The 24,354-nt window shown below is 47.2% G+C and overlaps 2 protein-coding genes across 2 annotated transcripts; one reads left to right on the forward strand and one right to left on the reverse strand.

Moving 5' to 3' along the window:
* Positions 1-1,638: 1,638 nt before the first annotated feature.
* LOC130371820 (chromobox protein homolog 2-like) lies at positions 1,639-6,165 on the forward strand. Its single transcript, XM_056577686.1, has 5 exons — positions 1,639-1,741; positions 1,839-1,882; positions 2,648-2,713; positions 3,144-3,213; positions 3,572-6,165. Exons 1-5 carry the CDS (start codon positions 1,676-1,678, stop codon positions 5,255-5,257), a joined length of 1,932 nt encoding a protein of 643 aa, XP_056433661.1. The 5' UTR covers positions 1,639-1,675; the 3' UTR covers positions 5,258-6,165.
* Positions 6,166-17,489: 11,324 nt separating this feature from the next.
* Positions 17,490-19,416, reverse strand: LOC130371439 (noggin-3-like). The gene has a single exon (XM_056577213.1). The coding sequence runs from the start codon at positions 18,795-18,797 to the stop codon at positions 18,117-18,119; it is 681 nt and encodes a 226-aa protein (XP_056433188.1). The 5' UTR covers positions 18,798-19,416; the 3' UTR covers positions 17,490-18,116.
* Positions 19,417-24,354: the final 4,938 nt, after the last annotated feature.

The raw sequence follows: 24,354 nt of genomic DNA on the forward strand, positions 1-24,354 counted from the left end.
AATGTGTTCTTGTTACTGTGTAATTGCAATATGTATATATAATGTGGGAAAATATAAATTATGTATATGTAATAAGCAATGTAACAACCTTTAACAGTGTGTACTTCTCATGTTATAACATTATGGAACCCCCTGTGACGGCACAGTGTGGTTAGGATTAGTGTGGAACTCGCTTTAATCCCCTTTTCCTAAAGTTAACCCTAACCCCCTAAAACCTAACCACACAGTGCAGTAACATGCTGTTCCATAACGTTATTACATATGAAGTACATGCTGTCACAGTGCTTATTACACTGTACTTACTTGCCTAATTAAACTGTTACAGGACCCTGTGATGTAAAGTTAATCAATGCAATGACTGTATTAACTGTATAGATTGGGTACATTGCGGTTTGAGCAAGATCCTTTCCGGTTGGGAGTCCAACCCCTGCAATATTAAATAAGAATCCTCTGACTCTGTTTGACCCTACCCAGGCAGAAAAATCCAAAATGCTCTGTGGACGTTCCGTCAGAGACAACCAAAACAACAGCAACTTGGGAATGAAGCATAACATGAATGCTTGGCCGCTGGGATTGTCATTCACTCTATACAATATGCATTATAATAAAAATAACTATATTGATCTGCGGATGTTTACTGGTCTGTCTATTATGAAAGTTAAATCATTGAAGAAGGACTTTGCTGGGATTTCAAATCATAATAAAGAAAACCATGAAATTATATCTGCTTCCATTTTTTTCTACGGAAATCTTGCGACTTTTTTCATTAACAAATCTTTTTTTAGGAGGTGGAGTCAAAATCAACCGGTCTAGGTACCCTACCCAGTAAGGGTTTTAGAGCCATTAAGTGTTACTTATCAACGGTAAACCCATTGGACAACGACCATAAGAATATATAATTTAACTTTTTAAAAAAATGTTCACTCATCCCGACTTAAAACAAGGCCAAAAAAGTCAAGGAGATGATAAATAAAAGGCATAGGTCTACTATATAGCACCAAACTATTAAGTCATATTATTATTACTGTTTGAGTTATAACGATTGACGCAACCAAGTTGCCAAATAGTTGATCTCATTAAAAAGACATAAGGACATCACACCGTTGTAAAACAAGGAATAGAAAAAACCGGTGCGTTTGATGTGTATATATATATATATATATATATATATATATATATATATATATATATATATACAAACTTATATAATACATAGTATTACCTAGGACAACTAGCATGTTAAATAAAAACCAAGTGTTTATGAGCCCAATATATATATATATATATATACATATATATATATTGGGCTCATATTGTTTTTTTCACACACACACATCCAATATTTATATATATATATTATATATATATATATATAGGCCTATCTATATATATATATATATATATATATATATATATATATATATATATATATATATATATATATATATATAGGGCTCATAAACACTTGGTTTTTATTGAACATGCTAGTTGTCCTAGGTAATAATATATATTATATAAGTTCGTTTTTACATTCTTGGTGTAAAAATAGGGAGGGCATCAGTGGGACCAAAACAAAAAAAGGAGAACTAAATGCAGACGGGTACGGCGGCCGTGCTGGGACACACCGTCGACAGCACCTCTTTCTACTCGTAAATAAAGAGGCGCTGCTGTAGCAATGGAGGGGGTGACTGTAGGGCAGGTATTTGACGCGGAGTGCATTCTTAGCAAACGACCAAGAAAGGTAGGAAAACCTCATAATGATGGGAACACGTCAACAATTCCGACTCTCGTGTTTGTTTGTTTTCTTGGGCTAACAAACCTTTTTCTCCTTTTCCCAGGGCAAGTTTGAATATCTGGTGAAGTGGAGAGGGTGGTCTTCTAAGTAAGGAGCTAGCCTTTCTGTATTAGCCGACATGGCTAGCGTTCGTGAGATGGAACAAAAAGGGAAACAATAACATTGCTCTCGTGTTCTTTTTGCCTTGTAATTGATAGCTCTAGGCCATTGATATCCAACCAGAGGGGCAGAGTAGCTGGTTTTAGGCTAAAGTCCTTGTGTACTATAACGATCGCGGATGAGAGCGATTTAGAGACAGTCTCGGCTCTCCTCCAAGCAGCTGATACCATCGATAGCACAACAAGGAGCACGAAATGAATTGCATGGAGGGCAATTAAACTATGCATTTATATTTGATATAGCACGTCTTGTGCTGTGAATTAAACGTGCTTCTATGCAGCGTTGCAGATTATGGTATTTGGCATATGATCAAGAATGCTTGAGAATGTGAATGTGTTTTTTAAATCACTCCCGTTTTTGATGCAAAAATGCATTCAACAAGCTCATTCAGAAGCTATTTTTTATCCCTTTTTAATAGCGCTTTCGTAAAAGCATGAGTAGCCCTTTGCACTGTGGTACCATTCATTCAGACGCTTCAATACACTGTTTATGTTCATTAGCCATAAAGCTAATAATAACTTGCTTTATTTTAACTAGTCTATTACAACTAATTTGTATTCACAATTATTCTCAGTTACAAAGCAGATGTCTTTAGTTATGTTATAACCAATGAGTTAAGTAGCAGAGGTTGCAGGCAATTTTGAGCAATCAAACCCGATTTAACATTTGTTATGTTTGTGTTTATGTTTTCAGGCACAATAGCTGGGAGCCAGAAGATAATATATTAGACCCTCGGTTACTGGCAGCTTTCCACAAAAGGTGTGTGTGTGTGTGTGTGTGTGTGTGTGTGTGTGTGTGTGTGTGTGTGTGTGTGTGTGTGTGTGTGTGTGTGTGTGTGTGTGTGTGTGTGTGTGTGTGTGTGTGTGTGTGTGTTTCAGCAGGGTCATTAATGTTATTTTGCCAAAGACCCAGTGTTAAAGAAGTTATTCAAGCCATCATATAAACTTCTGTCATTACAGCTAATAACATTTGTAAATACTTTAATACTCAACCTTTGATGCAAGTGTGTTCCAGACGTGCAAAACTTTCAGTAACCAATATACCTGTATGTGTTTATTTACAAAACTACAGACCTAGTGTTTAATATACACAATGCCTAAAATTGTATTTTGTTTCTTGGTCAATGCACCAAAACAAATATCTTGTTTGTTAATGTTGTCCGGATTCTGGTTGGGATGTCTGTCTTTAGGGAGCAGGAGAGGGAGCTGCTGTTCCAAAAGAAAGGCAAGAGACCCAGGGGCCGCCCACGAAAAATATTGGTAAGCCCTCACTCCTCAGAGAGTCTGTTTATACTGTATTGACATAAATGTAATAACTAGCTACTAAATAAGTTTGGCAGGATAGTGTAGAGAATGGTGTGTTAACTCCCAGCCTGAAAGGTACTGGGTCGAGACCAATCCCAAACGTCTACAGGCTAACCTGTAGGCATCCTTGAGCAAGATACTCAACCCCCTACTTGCTTCTTAATCACATCTGAATTCACTTTGGACAGGTAGCTTTGGTAAAAGTTAATATATAGTAACACTAGTAAATCAAAGTAACACCACTGGTCTAATGTTGTCGGCCCCCATGTACTAAGAGTACCGTGAATGAACATCCAACCTGTTGTGTTGCCAGGAAACCGCACCTTCAGCCAAAGACAGCCCCACCTCCTCGTCCCCCTCCTCCGGCCTCTCCTCGTCCGCCTCCTCGTCTTCCTCCGAGGACGACGACGATGAAGACGACCACGCCAAGAAGGCCAAGCCGGGCCCCCGGCCCCTCCACCCGGGCCCCCAGAAGCGGCCGCAGATCCTCCTGGCCAAACCTGACCCTGTCCCGAAGAAGCGCGGGAGGAAGCCCCTGCACCCTGATCTACGGGCTCTGCGGCAGGCCAAGGGCAGGCCGTCTCCCTCCCCCCCACCCCCTCCTCCTCCGCCACCTCCCCCTCCGGCCACCGCTCCTCCACTGCGCCAGCAGCCGCAGGCCCTCAGGCCCCACCGGGACGGCCCTAGGGAGGAGTCCAGGTCAGGGGTGAAGAAGCCCCTCCAGCCGGCCAGCTTCACCTACACGGGGCTGAGCCGGGGGTCCCGGGAGTTGGCCCCCCCGGGCTCCCAGGGCCCCGCCGGCTCCTTCACCCAGTCGGCCTCCTCCAAGCCGGCCTCCCTCAACTCCATGTGGGCGAACCGCTCCCTGTCCAACTCCTCCACCTTCCACAACAAAGCCGCCGCCTCCGCCCACGGCAAGAGCTCGTCGGACCTGAAGCGCTCCCTGTCGGACACGGGCAGCGGCCGGGGCGAGGGGCTCAAGACGTGCCCCCCGGCCTTGAAACATCAGGTGGGAGGCGCGGAGGTACCCGGCCTCCACGGAAGCTCCAAGCACTCGGGCGGCTTCGGGAGAACCCAGGGAGGCGTCGGGGGCTCCTCCTCTCAGCGCTCCCTCCTGGGCCAGAGGAGACAGGAGGGAGTGGCGGGCCAGCATCAGCACAACTCCTCCCCCTCCTCCGTCACCTCCAAGCTTACGGCCGCCTCCCCCGCTCCTCCCGCCTCCTCCCTCTCGGCGCGGGACAGAGTCACCCAGGCCCTCAGCCTGCGGGCGCTCAACCTGCAGAGCGTGGCCAAGCATGGCAACGGCCATCTCCACGGCAACAACGACACTAGCAGTGGCGCCGGCGCCGGAGGCCACGCCGCCTCCCGGTCGAGTCTGAGGAGCAGCTCCGGTCCCGTCGGGAAGGGTGGAGAAAGAGCCAAAGAGACACGCACCTCCTCCTCCTCTGCGGCGGCCTCGGGTCAGTTCTCCAGTCCGCCAGCAGGGGGAGCCGCCGCGGAGCAGGGCAGCCGTGTGAGGGGCAAAGAGGCGGGGGCGGAGATCGGAAGGGACGCCAAGGGTGCAGGCGGTCACCCGGGGAGGTCCAACAGCCGGCTGGAGAAGGGGAGCGGGGGGGGAGGCGGCGGCGCGGGTGCAGGGGGAAGCGGCGGGCGGCAGGAGGACAGGAAACACGGCGGCCAGAGCCAGACGCTGAAGGAGCTGAGCACGGGGGACTCGGACGAGAGCAGCAGCAGCAGCGGGGGCAGCGGCAGCGAGTCGGAGCGCAGCGGCGGCGGCGGCGGAGGCGACGATGGCGGCGGCGCCTTCCTGTATCCCGGCAACCGGCCCAGCCTCGGGGAGGTGGTGGCGTCGGCGGGGCTGGACGGCGAGACGGACTGGCGGCCCGCCCGGACCCTCCTGGAACACGTGTTCGTCACGGACGTCACGGCCAACTTCATCACCGTCACTGTCAAGGAGTCGCCCACCAGCGTGGGGTTCTTCAACGCCAGGAAGCACTGAGGTTCCGCCGTCGCCGTCGCCGGGGGTAACCACTTCGTTGACCCCGCCCCGACACACCGCCCAGCATATCGTTCGGTACATCAGTGGTGCTTTGTTCCCCCCCCTCCCCCCTCCCTGCGTATACAAAGTTGTTTGGGTGCTTCGAGATATGTGCCATCTCTGAACTCCATGGGCAGGGGCACCGATGAAGAGATTAATGCCAGATTAAAATGGCGGCAGAGCGTACGATCCGCCACTTTTCAATACGGTGACAGTGTTTTGAGTGGTCGAACAGACTAAGGAGCGTGGCTTTAGCTGGGGGTGAGCATGCAAATGAAAAAGTGAAGTTGTACACACATACAGACACACCCACCCACACTTATTCAGTTCTCATTGGACCAAAGGTGTCAAGAATGTGAATATTTTAAGTTTCAATTTTTTTACTCACAGTATTCCTTGCACTACCACGGTGTAAATCTTAAGTTATGTATTGATTTCTTTCATCTAAAAAAAACATTTTATTATGGATATTTTTACTCTTACAATTTTATACCATTGTAATACAATCGTACTCATTTTCAATTATGATACTATCCTAGGGGTGAGATGTTAAATTGTTTAATTTATATTTGTAAATATGTTCTTTTTTTGTGTTATCTCGTCTATCTGGTGCTTTTATGGCTTATTAGCTTCAGATACTCGTAGCCTGTGTGCCTCCCTGCTATTTTGAAGGTATTTGGAATAAACTATGATTACTTATTTAATGTGGTTGTTGTTGCTAAATCGCCGACTGTCTCTTTGGAGACTCAAGTCAAGAAGACCGCGGGCCATGAAGTCCATCTTACAAATCTACCAGCTGGTGTCGCTGTCACATAATAAAATAAACAAGCACGTCCATATTCGATAATTGGACGAAGATGAGTAGAGCGAGTGTCAAATGCCGTGCTTTGATATTACGTTCTTCACATTTTATTAATGAGAGAAATATGCTAATATTTAAAGAGCGGGTGGTAGGCTAATGTGCAATTTTAAACTTGGTTGGTACAGTCGAGTGGATTGGGTTTGATCCAGGATTAAATACAGGCGGAGCAGGTGACTGTGCATGTGTCAGGAAGATAGAAATATAAGGTAGAAGGACGCTTCCTGTTAGCAGAAAGTTCTTGGCTTAGGCTCATACATTTTCCTAAATTGTTATCGTTTTATACGGTCGCTTATTTAGGCCTAGTTAAAAAATAAAATACATTGTAATGACATGTTATACTTTTGAGCAATATGGTCGGTGTGAGTCGTGTGACAATCGAATGGAATCTGGCAAGGCGCGTCGCACAAATGCAATATTCAAAGTAAAGTAGCCTACACGTAAAAATGTACCTCCCATACAGACATTTAACGAAATATATAATAGGCCTATTGTACTGAATCTTGGCCTGTATAAAACGAACCACATGCCTCAAGACAAACCACCTGTAACAACACATAGACCTACCTACTCGTGAAATACTCATGCACAAGCAACAGTAAGCCCCCCCCACACACACACACACACACGCACACGCACACAGCACACACAGCACACTAAACAAAGCAACACATTACGCAATGCCATACGGGTCGGGGGAACTCGCGGTTACGAGGTCGGCGTGGTTTAGCGACAGTGTGCGCCGCTGAGAGGTGTGCGACGTGCGTGCAGCCGTGTGTGTTTGCGTGTGACTGACAGCATCTATCATTCCACAAAGCTGCAGATTCAGTGATTTATGTTCATGGCTCGTTCGGAGAGGTGGAATTTTCCCAAAATAAGTTTGTGTAAACAGGGCCGCGACAGAGGGGGAGCTCAGAACACGCCGGTATGCATAAACAGTTTCAACAGTGTGGGCTAGTGTAATCCCCCCCCCCCCCCCCCCCCCCCTCACCTCTCCCTCTCCACGTTCAGCTCGCTCTCCCGCGCACATACACGCGTCGCGGCGGACAGTACACAGTACAGTAAGACGTTGAGACAGCCTCTTGGAGGCAGACAAATATACATTGACGGAGGGAAACACTGTGCACAGACCTGGTCTCTCTCTCTCTCTCTCTCTCTCTCTCTCTCTCTCTCTCTCTCTCTCTCTCTCTCTCGAATTTGCATCTGTCTCTTGCCATTCACTCACTTTCTCTCTCTCTCGCTTACTGCTTCTGTCTGTCACTCTTTCCCCATGTGTACACACAAACCCACGCACGCACACACACGGACAGCCTTGGGATTACCTAACAGAAGGTCTGTCTGCATCTGTCTGGGCTGCCGACACTGTCTTGGCACAGACACCATAATACACACACACACACGCACGCACGCACGCACGCACGCACGCACACACACACACACACACACACACACACACACACACACACACACACACACACACACACACACACACACACACACACACACACACACACACACACACACACACATAGGTACACACACCAGGCTGTTATCAATCGTCCTTTACAGTGCAGCACCAATACCTGTCATAAAAGCACATACACGCACAAACGGGAACACACCGACACAGACACACAAACACACACAAACAGATTGAGGCACGGTCAAACGCACACACTATATGTTCAAGCTGTGTTTTAATGGACATCCTGCTTGTTTGATGCAGAGCTAAGTGACAGGGAGTTCTCCCCCGGGACGCTGGTGGGCTGTTGAGGAGCGTGTCTGTGACGGTCACACACCACATCGCCAGGCTATCGCTCCATCTGGACCATGGGCCGGAGTCAACAACACACACAATCACGGACACACACATCCACACACAAACACAACACATACCTAGGCTACACACATACATGCTCTTGCAAATACAACCAGATATATTAACACATACATAGGAATACCAACCCAAACACACACACACACACAAACACACACACACAAACACATTGAGGTTCACTCATGTATATATTACGTTACAATTATACATATGCACAAAGTAAGCCAGACACACACACACAGATATATATATATTTTTTTTTATAAGTGTGTGTGTGTCCCTCTATTAGCCTTCACAGGTATTCATTAGAAATAATCCTCGAAGCAGCCACCGATGACCACTGAAGAGCATCCTTGAGATGTTTGGACAGAGATTTAGGTCTGTAGTGTGCCTGGATCACTTAGACATGCAGGCACTTCCAACATCCCACCACAACACTGCATGAATCACTCAGAGGGAGGTTTCCTTACAAACGCTCCTACAAACGCTTTCAATGTCTTTCGCACCGAAATCCAAGAACCTAACCATGAGGATTGAGAATGATTGTCGTTTAGTTTCCATTTGTTTTTATTCATAGTTAACAGGTAATAATATAGCAGTTAGTTTGGTATAACATTCACTTTGTAACACATTGTCTTTAGCTCCTTGTGCTATAGTATTTATGAATAAAAAGAAAAAAATAATCAAATAGCTCGACAGCATCTACATGCAACAATTCCATCTCTCCCTTTGTCCCAACCCTCTGCCACCAGAGAAAGTTATTTCATATTGACATTGCAGGCTGGAAAGCGGTGTTTTAAAATAAAGTGTCAACTAGCCTCCATTTCGACAGAGGGCTGGTGGTGGTTCCCCTGTCTGGCGGTCAATCCCAGACCAGACACCAGACGCAGGGTAGGAGACCACAAAGCATCACACAGAGACAAACAGGATCTTCTTGTGTGGAAGATTGACTGCCTTCTGTATATGTATGAAGTGTGAGAGTGCATGGGGTTTGGTGACTGTGTGTATGGAGTGTGAGTGTGTGTATTGGGAAAGCACTAGTGGTGGGTGTAAATGTCTCTCTACACAAAGAGTGTAGAGTGTTTGACTTGCATGTACACAAGTGCGTGTGTGTGTGTGTGCGTATGCGTATGCATATGTGTGTGTTTGTATGTGTGTGTGCGTGCGTGCGTGCCTGCGTGCATGTATGCGTGTGCGTGCTTGCGCATGCGTGCGTGTGTGTGTTTCTATCTGGCGGCAGGATGGCCAGGGCGTCGGGAGGTAGGGATGCAGACTGTCTCCTCACACCCAGGTGAGAGTGCTGGAACGCCTGGGTGACTTCCCCCCAGCGGACCCCCAAGAGCCCCAGATCTCTGTCACCCCCACCCTTCCAGACTACCACCTGAAATTCCAGGACCCGTCAAATGTCTTTGGTTGGAGACAGTTGGAGCCATGCTGTGCGTGTTTGTGTGTGTGTGTGTGTGTGTGTGTGTGTGTGTGTGTGTGTGTGTGTGTGTGTGTGTGTGTGTGTGTGTGTGTGTGTGTGTGTGTGTGTGTGTGTGTGTGTGTGTGTGTGTCTGCGTGTGTGCGCGTGTGTGTGAACTGATGGAAGGGTTGAGTCAGTGTCTCCATATAAACACTATTCCAGTAGATCGTTTCTCGAGATTCATACTTCCCCACCCTCCACACACATACATACACATGCACGTCCACACACACACACACACACACACACACATTCCAGGGCCATGATCGCATCACACAACCACAATTAGGGGTGATTGGTCAACGCAGGGCTGAAAGACAGAGACATGACACAACAAATGCAAAAGTAGCAAGAGGAGGAATTGCTGCAATTGCATTGTGGGTGAGGGTTGGGTCGGAGCAACTGGTTGTAAAACCCAACCCATCCCTTTTTGGCAGATTCAAACTATGCGGCGTACGCTTTGACTATGCTATACAGCTCGAATGCTTGCTTCGCTTTTCATGTTTAAATACGTTGACTAAACCGGATTAAACGTGGTTATATTTACATATGTGCTGATAGCATAGCTACATATGTGGTGATAGCACAGCGAACATGCTGAGCATGCACGCGCTGTGCTATGAGGTTCTAAGCCTTAATATTCTATGAAATGCAATGCTGTTTGGCCTTATGTGGTACTAGGCTATGTAAAGCAATGCTACGTGATGCTATGCTACATGAGCCTTGGCCACACGGTCATTTCTATTCCTGCTATTCTACGAGAAACTTTGCTATACTACGTGTAGCACTATGCTACTTAATGAAATGCTACACAATACCATTCAACCTTTATTTGAATGGTCTCCAACCCACTTCAGAAATCATCAAAATCAGACCAGAGTACAGCTCCAAATCGTCTTGACCCATGTACCGTGAATAATAAACACGCAGCATGCAGCAGTCTTGGCAAAGGTATACTGCTACAAATGCTATGCACGCTTTAGCATAACCCCTCCCCCCGGTACGGTCTAGCCCCCCTGTTGCCAACTCCACTCAAACTGAACGCTTTCCCATGCATCCAACCCAGAGGGTAATCATCCTGTTAGCCCAGAGCAGGGATGAGGGTCACCCAGAGACGTGGACTTCCAGGATGGGACTGCTGGGAAGCAGCTGACCTCCCCGGGATCAGGAGCCCCCTCCTGGGTTTCTAATATATAATATATTCACATCCATGCCAGCATAATGCAAGTAATGTGGACCATTAGGAGCCAGGCAGCGGTCAAAGACATTGGGCTAATGCTGTCAGACATTGACGTTTCGTATATAGGCCCATGTGTACTCTGCAGATATATAGGGAGACATTCCCACACACCCGCACCACGCACGCTCATACACACACACAAACACACGCACACACACACACACACACACACACACACACGCATACCCACACCCACACACACACACACACACACACACACACACACACACACACACACACACACACACACTAATATGAAAATGAGTCCCTATGGTACACTGTATATCTATTCCTTCTATTGAAAGATTACAGTCCATATACATCTGCCAAAGGAGTGTGGTTGCGTGGTTGCGTGTTTGCGTGTAGTTATGTTTGCTTTGTCCGTGCTATATCTCACCAGTCCCTCCCTTTGACAGTTTTCCTCATAGATCAATCAATTCTGCTTGGAGCCATGTTTTAGTGTTTGTGTGTGCATGTGTGCGTGTGTGTGTGTGTGTGTGTGTGTGTGTGTGTGTGTGTGTGTGTGTGTGTGTGTGTGTGTGTGTGTGTGTGTGTGTGTGTGTGTGTGTGTGTGTGTGTGTGTACGTGTAGATTTGGCATACATTCATGCAGAAAAATATGTTTTATAGGTGTGTGTTTGCGGGCCTGCCTAATAGAGGTGCATGATTGCTTGCTTGCGTTCTTGGGTGCATGGTATTGTGTGTGTGGGTGTGGGTATCTTCTAAAGATGGGGCAGTGATGTCAACAATAACTCTAATGGTCGAACACATTTAAAACACATTGGGTCTCACTGGCGGGCTATAAACCAAGCACAGCACGACACAGCACAACAGTGTCTGACTAACCTTATTCTCTTGAACATAGTCAGACTTCAAGCTTGGCGACCAAAATAACTGTTTACAACAACAGTGTCTCCTTTTTTGTCGACCGAGCATCGGCTGAATAGTTTCATGTTGACCATTTGAGTGGAAAGTAATTTTACTGGAGAACTGTACTTTCGTAAACAGTGAGACTCACACCCAAAAAGAGACTCTCTTTTTGGGTGTGAGTCTCACTCTCACACACCAAACGTGACTAACATTATAAATCACATTCAAATTTCATAACAAACTACATTTAGTATTTTATTTACCGAATAGGATCAGAGGCATATAGATGGGTCTACATTTGAATTGAAATATGCTTATTGACGTCAGACTTGTCTTTTCAGTTGGAAACTCACTTAGGTAATAATCCAGTAGAAGAACATTACATATAAGACAGCTCTATAGGTCTCTATTCAGCATGAGGCAGTGCTGTTCACCTCCAGCATGTGCTCCAGGTAAAGTGTCTCCCTTTAGCTCATACGATTTATTTTACACAAAACCAAATTCCTACTAAAAATAAAACCAGTGTACGAGCTCAGCAGCTGGGCCAACATCTATTCCACTAGACTGTACCTTCTGTGACACACGCATGCACACACACACCTTCAACACACACAGACACACACGCACACACCACAAACACACACACACACACACACACACGCACACACACACACACGCACACACACACACGCACACACACACACACGCACACACACACACGCACAAACACACACGCACACACACACACGCCCAGACACACACGCCCAGACACCGAACAGACTCCAAACCATACACTGCTTCGCTTCATGAAACTGCTCGATGAAAGCTTGTTTCTGGACATTTTTACTAATTCGATGCTATGTATATTTTACTGTTAAAGTAGTTATTTTTTGGGGAGGGGGGCAGGTGAAGGAGATTAATTGAATTAGCTGTGCAACCGCCCGGCTCAGAGCCGCGTCTTGTTTTTCTACGCATGTCAGCGTGCTTAGCGTGCGTGTCGTTTAGGAGGTGTTGAAAGCGCGGACACACCTCTAAATAGCCCCTCCAACCTCCCCAACCCACCCCACCACACAACCCAACGGGTCGCAGCGAAGCCCCCTCCTCCGACCCCCCCCCCCCCCCCTCACTGGGCTCGCTGAGCACTCTTTCAACATGGCTGTTTCCTGACGAAGGTAGCAACTAAAGCCTCCCGCTTCGAGAACGTGGACAGAATCAAAAGAGGACGGTAATTGGGAGTGACTGAGTGCTTGGGCCCAGTCGTTGGCTCCAGTCATGATGGAAACTATGCTTGTTGTGACGAAACGCTGCAGCAGACTCCAACATCGACCAACGGCGCACGCGTTGGTCGCCACCTTGACGTCCCTTGTCAAGACCCGAATGCTGCTGTAGACTACAAGAGCCTTAACAGGCTTACACCGGTTTGACTTAAATTATAATTTGTCACACAAACCAGTACCTCATAAAGAAAAGTATAACTGCAACTGTTGGCCAGACTATAACACAAGTGGTGGACCAAAAGCTATGTATACATTTGTTATCTATCAATAGTTAGACAGCTGAACTAAATGTGTTCACAGTTACACCCACACATATTTAACCATAGACAATTCATTGTCTATGGTCTACAGCCAAAATATGATCTTAAAGATGAAAATAGGATGTGATTCTTGCTCCCTCGTAGTTTTTTTTATGTATAGAAAGATGCGGGACAGTGTAGCTTATCTTTTTTAAATCAAGCATGCATCTATGCAGTTGCACACTGTAAGTATACTTAATTAATGTTAGTGGACCGACAGCTAGCCTTCTCCCAGTGCTACAGATACAGAAATAGATTACTCAACTGATCCAAGAGGCAAGCATTTGAGCTGCTCAGATCAGACAGGAAACATCAAAGTAAATCGAATAGAATAAACACAACTAGCAATACAAACACTATATACAGCATAAAGAGCCTACACTACAACTAAAGCATGTGTTGGTGTTTCCCTTCCACCTGTTTGATGCCAGCTACGGCAGCAGGACAGCCATTGAGAGAGAGAGAGGAGAGAGAGAGACATAGACAGAGACAGAGCGAGGTAAAGAGGTAGCGCAAGGGTCTTTGGGCAGGGGGATTAATAGTTAATGACCTCCATTTTCAGATTCTTAGCTTTAAGCTGCACGGCGCCTGACATACATACTGGGCACACGTCACATGTAGAAACATTCTTGTTTGCCCAAAGAGAGAGCAAGAGAGAGCAAGAGAGAGCGAGAGAGAGAGAGAGAGAGAGAGAGAGAGAGAGAGAGAGAGAGAGAGAGAGAGAGGTGCGTATGAGAGACACTGCATGCACATATTCAGTTTGACTGGGCACAAATAGCTCTAGCTAACTGACAAAAGATGATACATGCACACAAAACACACACACACACACACACACAAACACACACATGCATACACTCTCTCACACACACACACACACACACACACACACACACACACACACACACACACACACACACACACACACACACACACACACACACACACACACACACACACAGAGTCTCCGAGCACTCCATAATAGAGAGGTACAGGGCATCTCAAGGCTGAGAACGAGAGGTTTTAATTGGGCTCTTCAAAGCTTCCAGGATCTGCTCGTCACTCTCCTTGTGTGCTCCACAGGCATGGCAGACATCTCATTGAAGTGAAACCTCCCAAGTTCTAGCCCTGTCCTTGAGTTTCAGGTCCAAAGTACATTAATGACGGTTTGGAGCCAAGATGGCCTCTCTGTTGGCTCTTCTGCACGATAAGGAAGATGTTGGCGACTGGCCTCATGAGGTAACGAAGCGCTGACACGCATGTTCAGCTGAGATGGAAGGTTGGAAGAGGCAGAAATATGCTTAATTGGGAGGGTTTATTAACCGCCATAAATAAAGATAACGAAGAGGAAGGACCCGCAGTCGACAAGCACAAGACTTAAATCACAAGCTTGTAAGACCAAAATAGACCAAAATACCAACATATGATTGCTGCTTGGAATGAGGGTTATGAACCATGAAGATCACGTGGGAAGTTGGAACAGAAATAAGTAGCAGTCACTTATTATAAAATGTTATTAGTATGAGTTCACTTCTTACAACATAGATATTTCAGGCTAGAGCCCTTTTTTGTTACGAAGAATAGGGGATCAGGATATCAAGTGATTAAGGGTGTTTGACTCCAATCTACTTGTGGATACCCTTTGGCAAGAAGCACAACTTGTACCTGCAGGAGAGGTGGAGAGGAGATGAGGAAGACCGAAGAGGAGAGAGGAGTAGAGGGGTGGAGGAGAGGTGGAGAGAGAGGTGAAGATGAGGAGAACGGTGGAGAGGAAAGGTGGAGGAGAGATGAAGAGAGATGAAGAAGAGGAGGAGAGTGGTTGAGAGGAGTGGTGTAGAGGAGGAGGAGGAGACGAGAAGGGGAGAGGGATGGAGGGGAGGTAGTGACGGTGCTGTGCTGTGGGTTGTGGGGCAGGCTGGCTGGTGGGTGCTCTTGGGTTTCAAACGGATTCTTATCAAACACACGGGGGACAGGTATGTGGGCTGAGGTCAAGCCTGGCTTTGATGTCTCTCGCTCGCTCTCCTGCGCTCTCTCTCTCTCCTTCTCTCTCTCTCTCTCTCTTTCTCCCTACTGAGGTGAAATTGTCCTCATGAAACCCTGTGTCTTCAAACAAGCAAACAGACATATAAAGGAACAAATTGTCCCGAAACATTATAGTATAGTAAGAATGTAACCTTTTGTGTGTTTGTGTGTGTGTGTGTGTGTGTGTGTGTGTGTGTGTGTGTGTGTGTGTGTGTGTGTGTGTGTGTGTTTGTGTTTTGTGATAGCTTAGGTGACAGTACACACCCATAGCATAGTGTATCCTAGCTTACTGTAACCGCAGCATAGTGTAGCATTTATTATAATGTAAATGCTATAATGTAAATGTACAGTACCGAATAAGCAGTGATAAGATTTGACACATTTGGAATTGGAATTCAACAACTCAGAGACCCCGAACAATAACACAATCAATTATAAAACACAGCCACACTTAAGTCGAGTTGCGGTCGAGTGTGACTGGAACTAAACTCTCCAGCCCACAGTAGCAGAAACACAGCCCCTGGCTGTTAACCTCCAGCAGATAGCCTCTGGCCCACAGCTCAACGAGAGAGAGAGAGAGAGAGAGAGAGAGAGAGAGAGAGAGAGAGAGAGAGAGAGAGAGAGAGAGAGAGAGAGAGAGAGAGAGAGAGAGAGAGAGAGAGTGAGAGAGAGGGGGGGGGGGGCCTCAGGGGACCACATAGGAGATGCTGCTGAAGCCATGTTCGGGGTCAAACTAGTGGGGTTTGTTTACAGGGAGAGAGACGCGCTCAGAGTCTCTGGTAGTTAACCCTTAGCCTCTGACAGACACACACGCACACACATATCCACACATATACACTGAGACACGGGTACGCCAAAACACACACACACACACACACACACACACGCACACGCAAGGAGACACGCACACACACACACACACACACACACACACACACACACACACACACACACACACACACACACACACACACACACACACACACACACACACACACACGCACCAATACACGGACATGCTAATCAAGCCGATTGCTGTTGTGTGCCATATTTATATTAATCTCTGCTCTGCGGCAGTGAGAGAGAGAGAGTGAGAGAGTGTGAGAGCGAGAGAGAGAGAGAGAGAGAGAGAGAGAGAGAGAGAGAGAGAGAGAGAGAGAGAGAGAGAGAGAGAGAGAGAGAGAGAGAGAGAGAGAGAGCAAGAGAGAGAGAACATTGTGGGACCGGGGGAGAGAGAGGGGGCGAGTGACACACCTAATGGCTACACATTAAGCCCTTCCTGCAGGCAGCGTTCAGAATGTTCCACTCTCTATCAGATCTGGAACACGCAGGAGGAGAATTCTGTGTGTCTGTGTGTGGGTGCGTGTGTGTGTGAATGGTGTGTGTATCTAGATTTTTGCAAGCGCCTGTGTCTGTGTGTGTGTGTGTGTGTTTGCGTGCGAATGCTTGTGTATGCGCATGTGTGTGTGCATGTGTGTCTTTGTCTGCGCACACGTGTGTGTGTTTGTGTGTGTGTGTCTGCGTTTGTGTGCACGTTTGTGTGTGACGTGTGTGTGATATGTATCTGTGTGGGTGCGTGCCTGCGCAGGTATGCATGAGGTATACAGAGGCAGGCTGGAGCTGAGGATCACCCACCCAGGTGAGGGTTGGTGGGAGCGGTCAGGCTGTGGGTGCATATTGAATGGTTCAAGGGCGTGTGTGGGAGGGGGGTGTGGCTGCAGGTCCAGGGCGGGGCCGGTCGTCACCTGACCAATGGGCATCTGAATTGGAATGAAAAGGGACATGTAATTATGTACAAAAGGTATGAATCATTAAAGCAAAATACAAAATTGTATTATTATACCAGATTATTAAACATAATTTATTTATTTTTTTTGACTGAAAGTTCGATTTTCTATATAGGACCATGGAATGAAGAGCTTGCATATGGAAAAATTGGGATTTATGCGTGGTGTCGTCCATTTATAATCATATTGAAACGCGAAGGCCCCAACACAATGACGATGTCACACAATGATGTGTCCTCTCCTGTTCTCCCAACCTTGACTGTCCACATGGAGGATGACCAGGTATTTGCTTTTAAACTTACATTTAGTGACGTGCAATTAGGATGGCTATGCTTGGGATTGGGAGTTATCATAAGCACTGGGGACATTATAAATATGAAGGTGAGTGACACATTCAGGACAAAAGCAAACGCGGGCCGTGGTGGGTCATTTGAGTGGTTTTATTGTAAAGTCAAGACTAGACTACATGAAGAATAAATACAGACACATCATCTTAGTCACATGGTTGGCCGTCCATTTTTCCCTGTGTGTGTGTGTGTGTGTGTGTGTGTGTGTGTGTGTGTGTGTGTGTGTGTGTGTGTGTGTGTGTGTGTGTGTGTGTGTGTGTGTGTGTGTGTGTGTGTGTGTGTGGATATTTGCATTCAAAACGCCTCCAGAATATTTGATTTTATCTATATTATTCGATATTACCTGGGCACTTTATAGCGTTGAAATATTTCAGTATTTTGTTATGTATGAGTTTCCTCCGTTTTGTAATACATTTGTATAAATTGTATCAAATCACATGTATAAATCAAGTTAATCTGGGGTAAATACTACTCATTCTGCAGTGAGATTATTCTATTTCCTCTCAGAATGGAAAATAGCTCAGAGTCCTTCACAAAACAGCACTTCATTCCTCGCAAGGCGAAGTTCAGTATAAATATACAAAAACAACAAAACAACCAACAAGCGAGATACACAAAACAACAAATACAGTAGAAATGATTATATTAATAATACTGACCATTTATACAAAGTTTTTTTTTATCATAAAATAAAATGGTACAACATGTACATCAAATATACATTCTTACACTTTGGACAGTGCATATAAAAATAGCAATACAATACACTATGACTTCTAGAACTTTGAGAAAAAAAGAATTGTCCAAAAGTCACTGTGTCAGTTTGGACAGGAGCATTTGCACTCCGATATGACGGGGTACTGCACGGGTATCCAGGCGCACTTCGGCCCACCCTTTCTCTGCATGCACCGCCATCGTAGGATGGTAAAATGCGCCGATTTGGCAGGTTTGCAAACCATCCCTTCGGGCACCGAACAAGAGCGCTTATTGTTGCAGCTGCCCTCCTTCACGTAGCGCGGCCAGAAGCGGTGGCCCAGGTCGTGCCACGCGTAAACCACCGGGCAGGACGCGTAGGACCAGAGCCACAGTTGCAGCCTTCTCCGCAGCTTTTTGCTGGGCTTCTGTTTCTTCCCGTGCTGGATCTCGAACTCCATGGCCTTGATCTCCTTGGGCATCAGCCCGGTGGGCTTCTGCTGCAGCCGCGTCCCCTCCGAGTCGCTGGTGTCCTCGTTGCCCACGTATCGGTCCTCCAGCGGGGCGACGGACATGAAAAGGGGGTCGAAATGACTGCCCAGGATACTTCGCAGCTCCGTTTCGTTCAAATCTTTCTCCTTAGGGTCCAGCTCAGGGTCCCGATCCTCTTTAATCCCCACCAAGGGAAGCGTGTCGCTCGGAATGGGACGCAGGAGATAGTAGTGCTGGCACATGCCCTCCTCTATCCTGAAGCCCAGCGAGAGTACCAGCATGTACACAGCCAAGAAACAGTACGAGTTATCCATCGCCTCGATGTCGGGTCCCAAGTGATGAGTATGCCCACTGGTATGGTTTCAGGTATCCTAGGTCCTTCTCGTTTTCGCCTCGGGTGTGGTGCTTAAAAGTGTTTTTTTTTTTTATTTGGAATCAAAATGATAACAGAGAGCGCGCAAAGACGCACTCCAAAATCCTCGGTGCGCAAAAACGCAGTGATGCTCCCCAAAAAACTTCTCAGAAAGTTTCAAATCGCTGCTGGCGGATTACCATAGCAACGCTCAAGTGAGGGAGAGTCAAGTTGATGTTGAGGTTTTCACTTAGAGCAGAAATGTCCTTGCGTTTCTGTTTCCCAGTCCATGACCTGCCTCCCTTGAGAGAGAAAGTAGTCCTCCTCGGCGATGCACTCACAAACGCTCCAATCTTGCGGGACGTCGGCATCAGAGGTGGGATCTGACGGGGGATGATCTTTCCTCCGGGACTCCTACTGCGCGCGTCGCGGTCAGCGTCAAAGAGCGACGGGAGCGCAGCGACGTGTGATGGTTAGTTACCGTCCTCATGTTTCCCTGACAGACCGCCACGGTGCGCTGCTGTCCGGGTCCCTCCCTCACGGCAAATTGGGGGCGCCTCTAAGCGGACCCAAATAATAATAAAAAAAATACACTGATGTAATTCCGGTGATTTCTCTCTCTCTCTCTCGCTCTCTCCCCCTTCTGACACATATCTCCTCACAGAAGCACGCACGACACACACGCGCGCACACACACACACACACACACACACACACACACACACACACACACACACACACACACACACACACACACACACACACACACACACACACACACACACACACACACACACAAACCTTATATAGCCTACTACTTAAATCCAGTCACAGGTAAGCCATCCTAAACACGACAGCGCGGTCCGGACCGGTACTCGGAAAGTGCGCAGGGTATTGAAGTGCGCGTCATTTCCCGCCGCTGGCTAATTGGTGATCTCTGATCAGTGATTTGATCACTGAGTCGTAAATCACGGCCGGGTTCTGGTCCAGCTGCGGAGGTGAGCGCCTCTCCTGCTCTCCGGGACAGACGCGCTGCCAGGGAGGTTTTTACGAGGGCGCCGATCCCCAACACGCCTGGTGCCAGAGTTATGTCTGTTGTATAACTCTCTCTCTGGCTAAGATGCTCTCCACGTTTGTTTATCCAGGAGGACCAGGAGGAGGGAGTGGGAGCAGAGGAAAAGTGTGTCTCTTCAAACACAAATATGAGCCGTCTTCAGCGCAATTGTTCTGCTGCATAATTTTCGAAAACACAACGTGTTTTTTTCAAAAGCCTGCTTATTAGAACATTTTGTTTTAGTTGCTTGCAAAAAAGGGTAAACTATCCAAGGGTAAACTATCCAACTATCCGTGCATTTTCAATGGAAACGCGGAGTTGATAAACTAAGCAAAATGACATCAAATGAAAGGTGGATGCAGAGAATCGCAATCCAATCAGTCCCTAAAGCGGTGTGGGAGCTGCAGGCCTCACGGCGACGCGCAGCGCGCCACGAGGCAAACCATCGGAATGTTTGCGCATGTTGTAAAGCTTGAATTATGGGCCAGATAAAAAAACAACTCTTGTCTACGCCGTTAAATACTGCAAATGCCGTCCAGATAAAGGGCCAAGTGTACTCGACTCTACCGCATGAGGACAAGGACAAATAAGCCCTGGTTGCCGGGAACTTTTCTCCCTATTCCGTGCAAGCGTGCGCACCGAAGATCCCGGTCCGGATAAAACATTTAGCCACACACAGCCACGCAACACTCAATCTATGGGGTTACCTATGACCAGTAGGCTAATGGCTTGTATGACTTGTATACTGCACCTCCTTAAAGCAATTAATCAGACTCGTCATAGACTGCAAGGCACAGGCCCGCTCGGTCCAAACAAGCCAGCCTGTGTAGATGCATGTAGACCGATAGCATTCAGTATTGCGTGATTCTTTTTAAAAACGAAAACATTTACTAATTCGGACGTTGCTTATCAACCTAGAGTGAATGGGCAGAGAGATTAAAGCCGCCCTGTGAGGAGTGCTGCATGGAGGAGCACTGCACTCATGTGGAGTTTAAAAGTGAACCAATTAAAATTGAACGAGCGCCTCAGTCGCCGCGGCTACAGTTCCCTTTTGTGCTTAGCCTTTTTTTTTTCTCTCTCTCTCTCTCTCCCCGCTGCCATGGCCCCCTGCCGCTTCCTGTGGCCGTCGTGGTGGTGGTCCGGTGACACGCAGTATTGGGGTAATTTTCTGGGCTGGTGATGTGACGGTGTGTGTGACGGGCGCCGCTAAACTATCTGTCCGCGGCAAGGAAGTGGAGGCAAGAGAGGAGATGCTCAGATAAAACTCGCTCTCACTCTCTCTTTTACTCCTTCCCAATGCTCTCTCTCTCTCTCTCTCTCTCTCTCTCTCTCTCTCTCTCTCTCTCTCTCTCTCTCTCTCTCTCTCTCTCTCTCTCTCTCTGTCTCCCTCTTCCCCCACTTTTCTGCCCTGCCGCTGTCATTCTCACCTTCTCCCTTCCTCCCCCCGCAAACGCACACTCTGTCTGTCTCTCTCTCTCTCCCCCCCCCCCCCTCTCTCTCTCTCTAAAATACCCACTAGGGACACATGTTTGTGCCGTGACGGGCAACAGGGGTCATGCGGCCCGGCTATCATGAAAGCCACAAAGGAGGCCCCGAGGGGCCCATGAGCGCCAGTCAGAGTGGCTACAGGAGAGAGAGAGAGAGAGAGAGAGAGAGAGAGAGAGAGAGAGAGAGAGAGAGAGAGAGAGAGAGAGAGAGAGAGAGAGAGAGAGACAGAGGAAATATAGTCTGCAGCGCTTAGCCCTACACACACGTTAGTATTTCTCTGTTATTCTCTGGTATTACTGGAAACCACATTTTATTTTCAACAGCTATTTAATTGTAAAAAGATAACAAAAGGACGTTGTTGCATAGGTTCACAACACATAGTTAAACATAGGGAATAATTATAGGGCTGGGGCGGAGAAGGGAGGGGGGCATAACAAATGGCAACAGTGGCGAAGTGTTTGCACATTTGTAAGTGTGTGTGTGTGTGTCAGGAATGAGTGTGGATCCACGTGTGTGTGTGTGTGTGTGTGTGTGTGTGTGTGTGTGTGTGTGTGTGTGTGTGTGTGTGTGTGTGTGTGTGTGTGTGTGAGTGTGTGTGTGTGGTGTGTGTGTGTGTGTGTGTATGTGTGTGTGTCTGTTGAATGTACCCCCTCTGTGCAACAAGTCAGTATAGTGAAATAAACACACACGCCCAAACAATGAATTCCATAGTCATTCTATGAATACCTTTTATGATGCTTGGCGAAACTAAAATAAATTCTCATCCAATAATTAAACATAACTGTTAAGTGGATCATGCTCATTGAATGCCCAATTAAATCTATGTTAGGTTTAACATCTTCATACAATACCTAAATGTAGATATTTCCACAAACATCTTACACATCAATTTCAGTATGTGTAGTGCATCATGGGAAAGAAAGGAGCAGTGCTCTAGTACAACCATCTCCATCCAAACAAACACATTCCTGGCCTAGCTAACCTGGGAGTACGACCGCTCTGCGCTCCGATAAAGCCCCGTAATCAATGTGTTGTTGTTGTCCTCCTTTTCTTTTCTCAGGCTCTCAAACATTACGTCATGGTGAGCTCACACAATCACGTTCACTTATCATCAAAAGAAGCGCACGGCCATTACTGTTTTCCCCCAGATTCCAACTGGCTCTCCGTTTGTGTGTGTGTTTGTGTGTAGGTGTGTGTGTGTGTGTGTGTGTGTGTGTGTGTGTGTGTGTGTGTGTGTGTGTGTGTGTGTGTGTGTGTGTGTGTGTGTGCCTGTTCCACCACAGACAGGGATGCACATGTTTTGAATCACATTTTCCTTTGATTTTCCAGAACACGATTGCGATACGGCTGAGCAAAGTAGATCACTGGTATTTTCCAGATTTCCAAGCCGCAACTCATATTCCTAGATCTGCGTGTGTGTGTGTGTGTTTGTGTGTGTATATGTGTATTTGTATGTGTGTGTGTGTGTGTGTGTGTGTGTGTGTGTGTGTATACGTGTGGTCCGATTGTACATGTACAAGGATAGTTTAATCTACATTATAAATCAGTAGGGGCCTCCCAGGATGAGGGGGCCACTAACAGGGGTCCTTTTTTTATTTTGGTCCACGGTGAGATGAAGAAAACGACCCTGTCATTTGTTTGTTTGTGAGTTGAATTCCCTCGACAGCCCGGCGTCTTTGATGCTACGGAGACAACTGGGTAATTTGGAGCGCTCCATTTGCGTGGAAAAGACTTCAAGGTGGCAAATAGGGGTCAGACTGTCGACACAGGGCATGCTCACAAGGAAGCTCTCTCTCTCTCTCTCTCTCTCTCTCTCTCTCTCTCTCTCTCACTCTCTCTCTCTCTCTTTCTCTGTCTCTCTCTCACTCTCTCTCTCTCTCTCTCTCTCACAAGTGACCGATTCCCTGTGATGCTTCATGCTCCTCATTTCTTAGCCCTCCTCCCTCCTCCTCCTCCTCCTCCTCCTCCTCCTCCTCCTCCTCCTCCTCCTCCTTCCTCCTCCTCCAGCCACTCCTTACTTCAGGCTCCAGGTTGACAGCTCCCCTGTCCCCTTTGACCATAGACAGCAGGGGATCTCTTTACGACGTCATGACAACCGGGACCTACCTGCGGAGGTCACCTGAGCCAGGACCCACACACAACATACAAACATGCCAGCAATGTATATATACAGTATATATTCTCAAGGACAAGGAGCTCATAATAATTATTAAGCAGTTATTGCATATTCATATATATTTATACGGCGAGAGAGAGAGAGAGAGAGAGAGAGAGAGAGAGAGAGAGAGAGAGAGAGAGAGAGAGAGAGAGAGAGAAAGAGAGAGAGAGAGAGAGCGAGAGAGAGCGAGAGAGGGGGGGGGGATTACGTATGAATCAGGTTTGCAGAGTGAGAGTACTGAATAATTTAGTAAAATGAGCCAGACGAGACATCCATGGTGACTGCGAGGTAAAAAGCGCAACAGAATTATATATTTTTCACACACACACACACACACACACACACACACACACACACACACACACACACACACACACACACACACACACACACACACACACAAGAGTATTGGCGAAGAAACTGCTTTTGTGATCGAGAAGAGTCAGGGATTTCATCATAAACAATCCAAACATACAGACTGAGTCCAACATAAGGTGGGAGGAGCCGGACAGACCAGAGGGGGATATCAGTGTGTCGGAGTCTCTCGTCAGAATAGATGTGTGGGAACCGGGGAGCAGCAGGGCTTCTGTCAGAAATGGACTGCCACGCAGCACCGGAGACAGGGTGGGGGAGGAGGGGGGGGGATGAGGACAGAGGGGGAGAGAAAGATGGGTAAGAGAGACAGAGTAGGGGGGAGACTGGGAGAGAGGCAGGGAGAGAGGGTGAGAGAGGCAGCGAGAGAGTGAGAGAGGCAGGGAGAGAGAGTGAGAGAGGCAGCGAGAGAGTGAGAGAGGCAGGGAGAAAGATAGGGGCAGAGTG

Source organism: Gadus chalcogrammus, chromosome 18 (assembly GCF_026213295.1).
Source record: "Gadus chalcogrammus isolate NIFS_2021 chromosome 18, NIFS_Gcha_1.0, whole genome shotgun sequence".
NCBI classification, from domain to species: Eukaryota; Metazoa; Chordata; class Actinopteri; order Gadiformes; family Gadidae; genus Gadus; species Gadus chalcogrammus.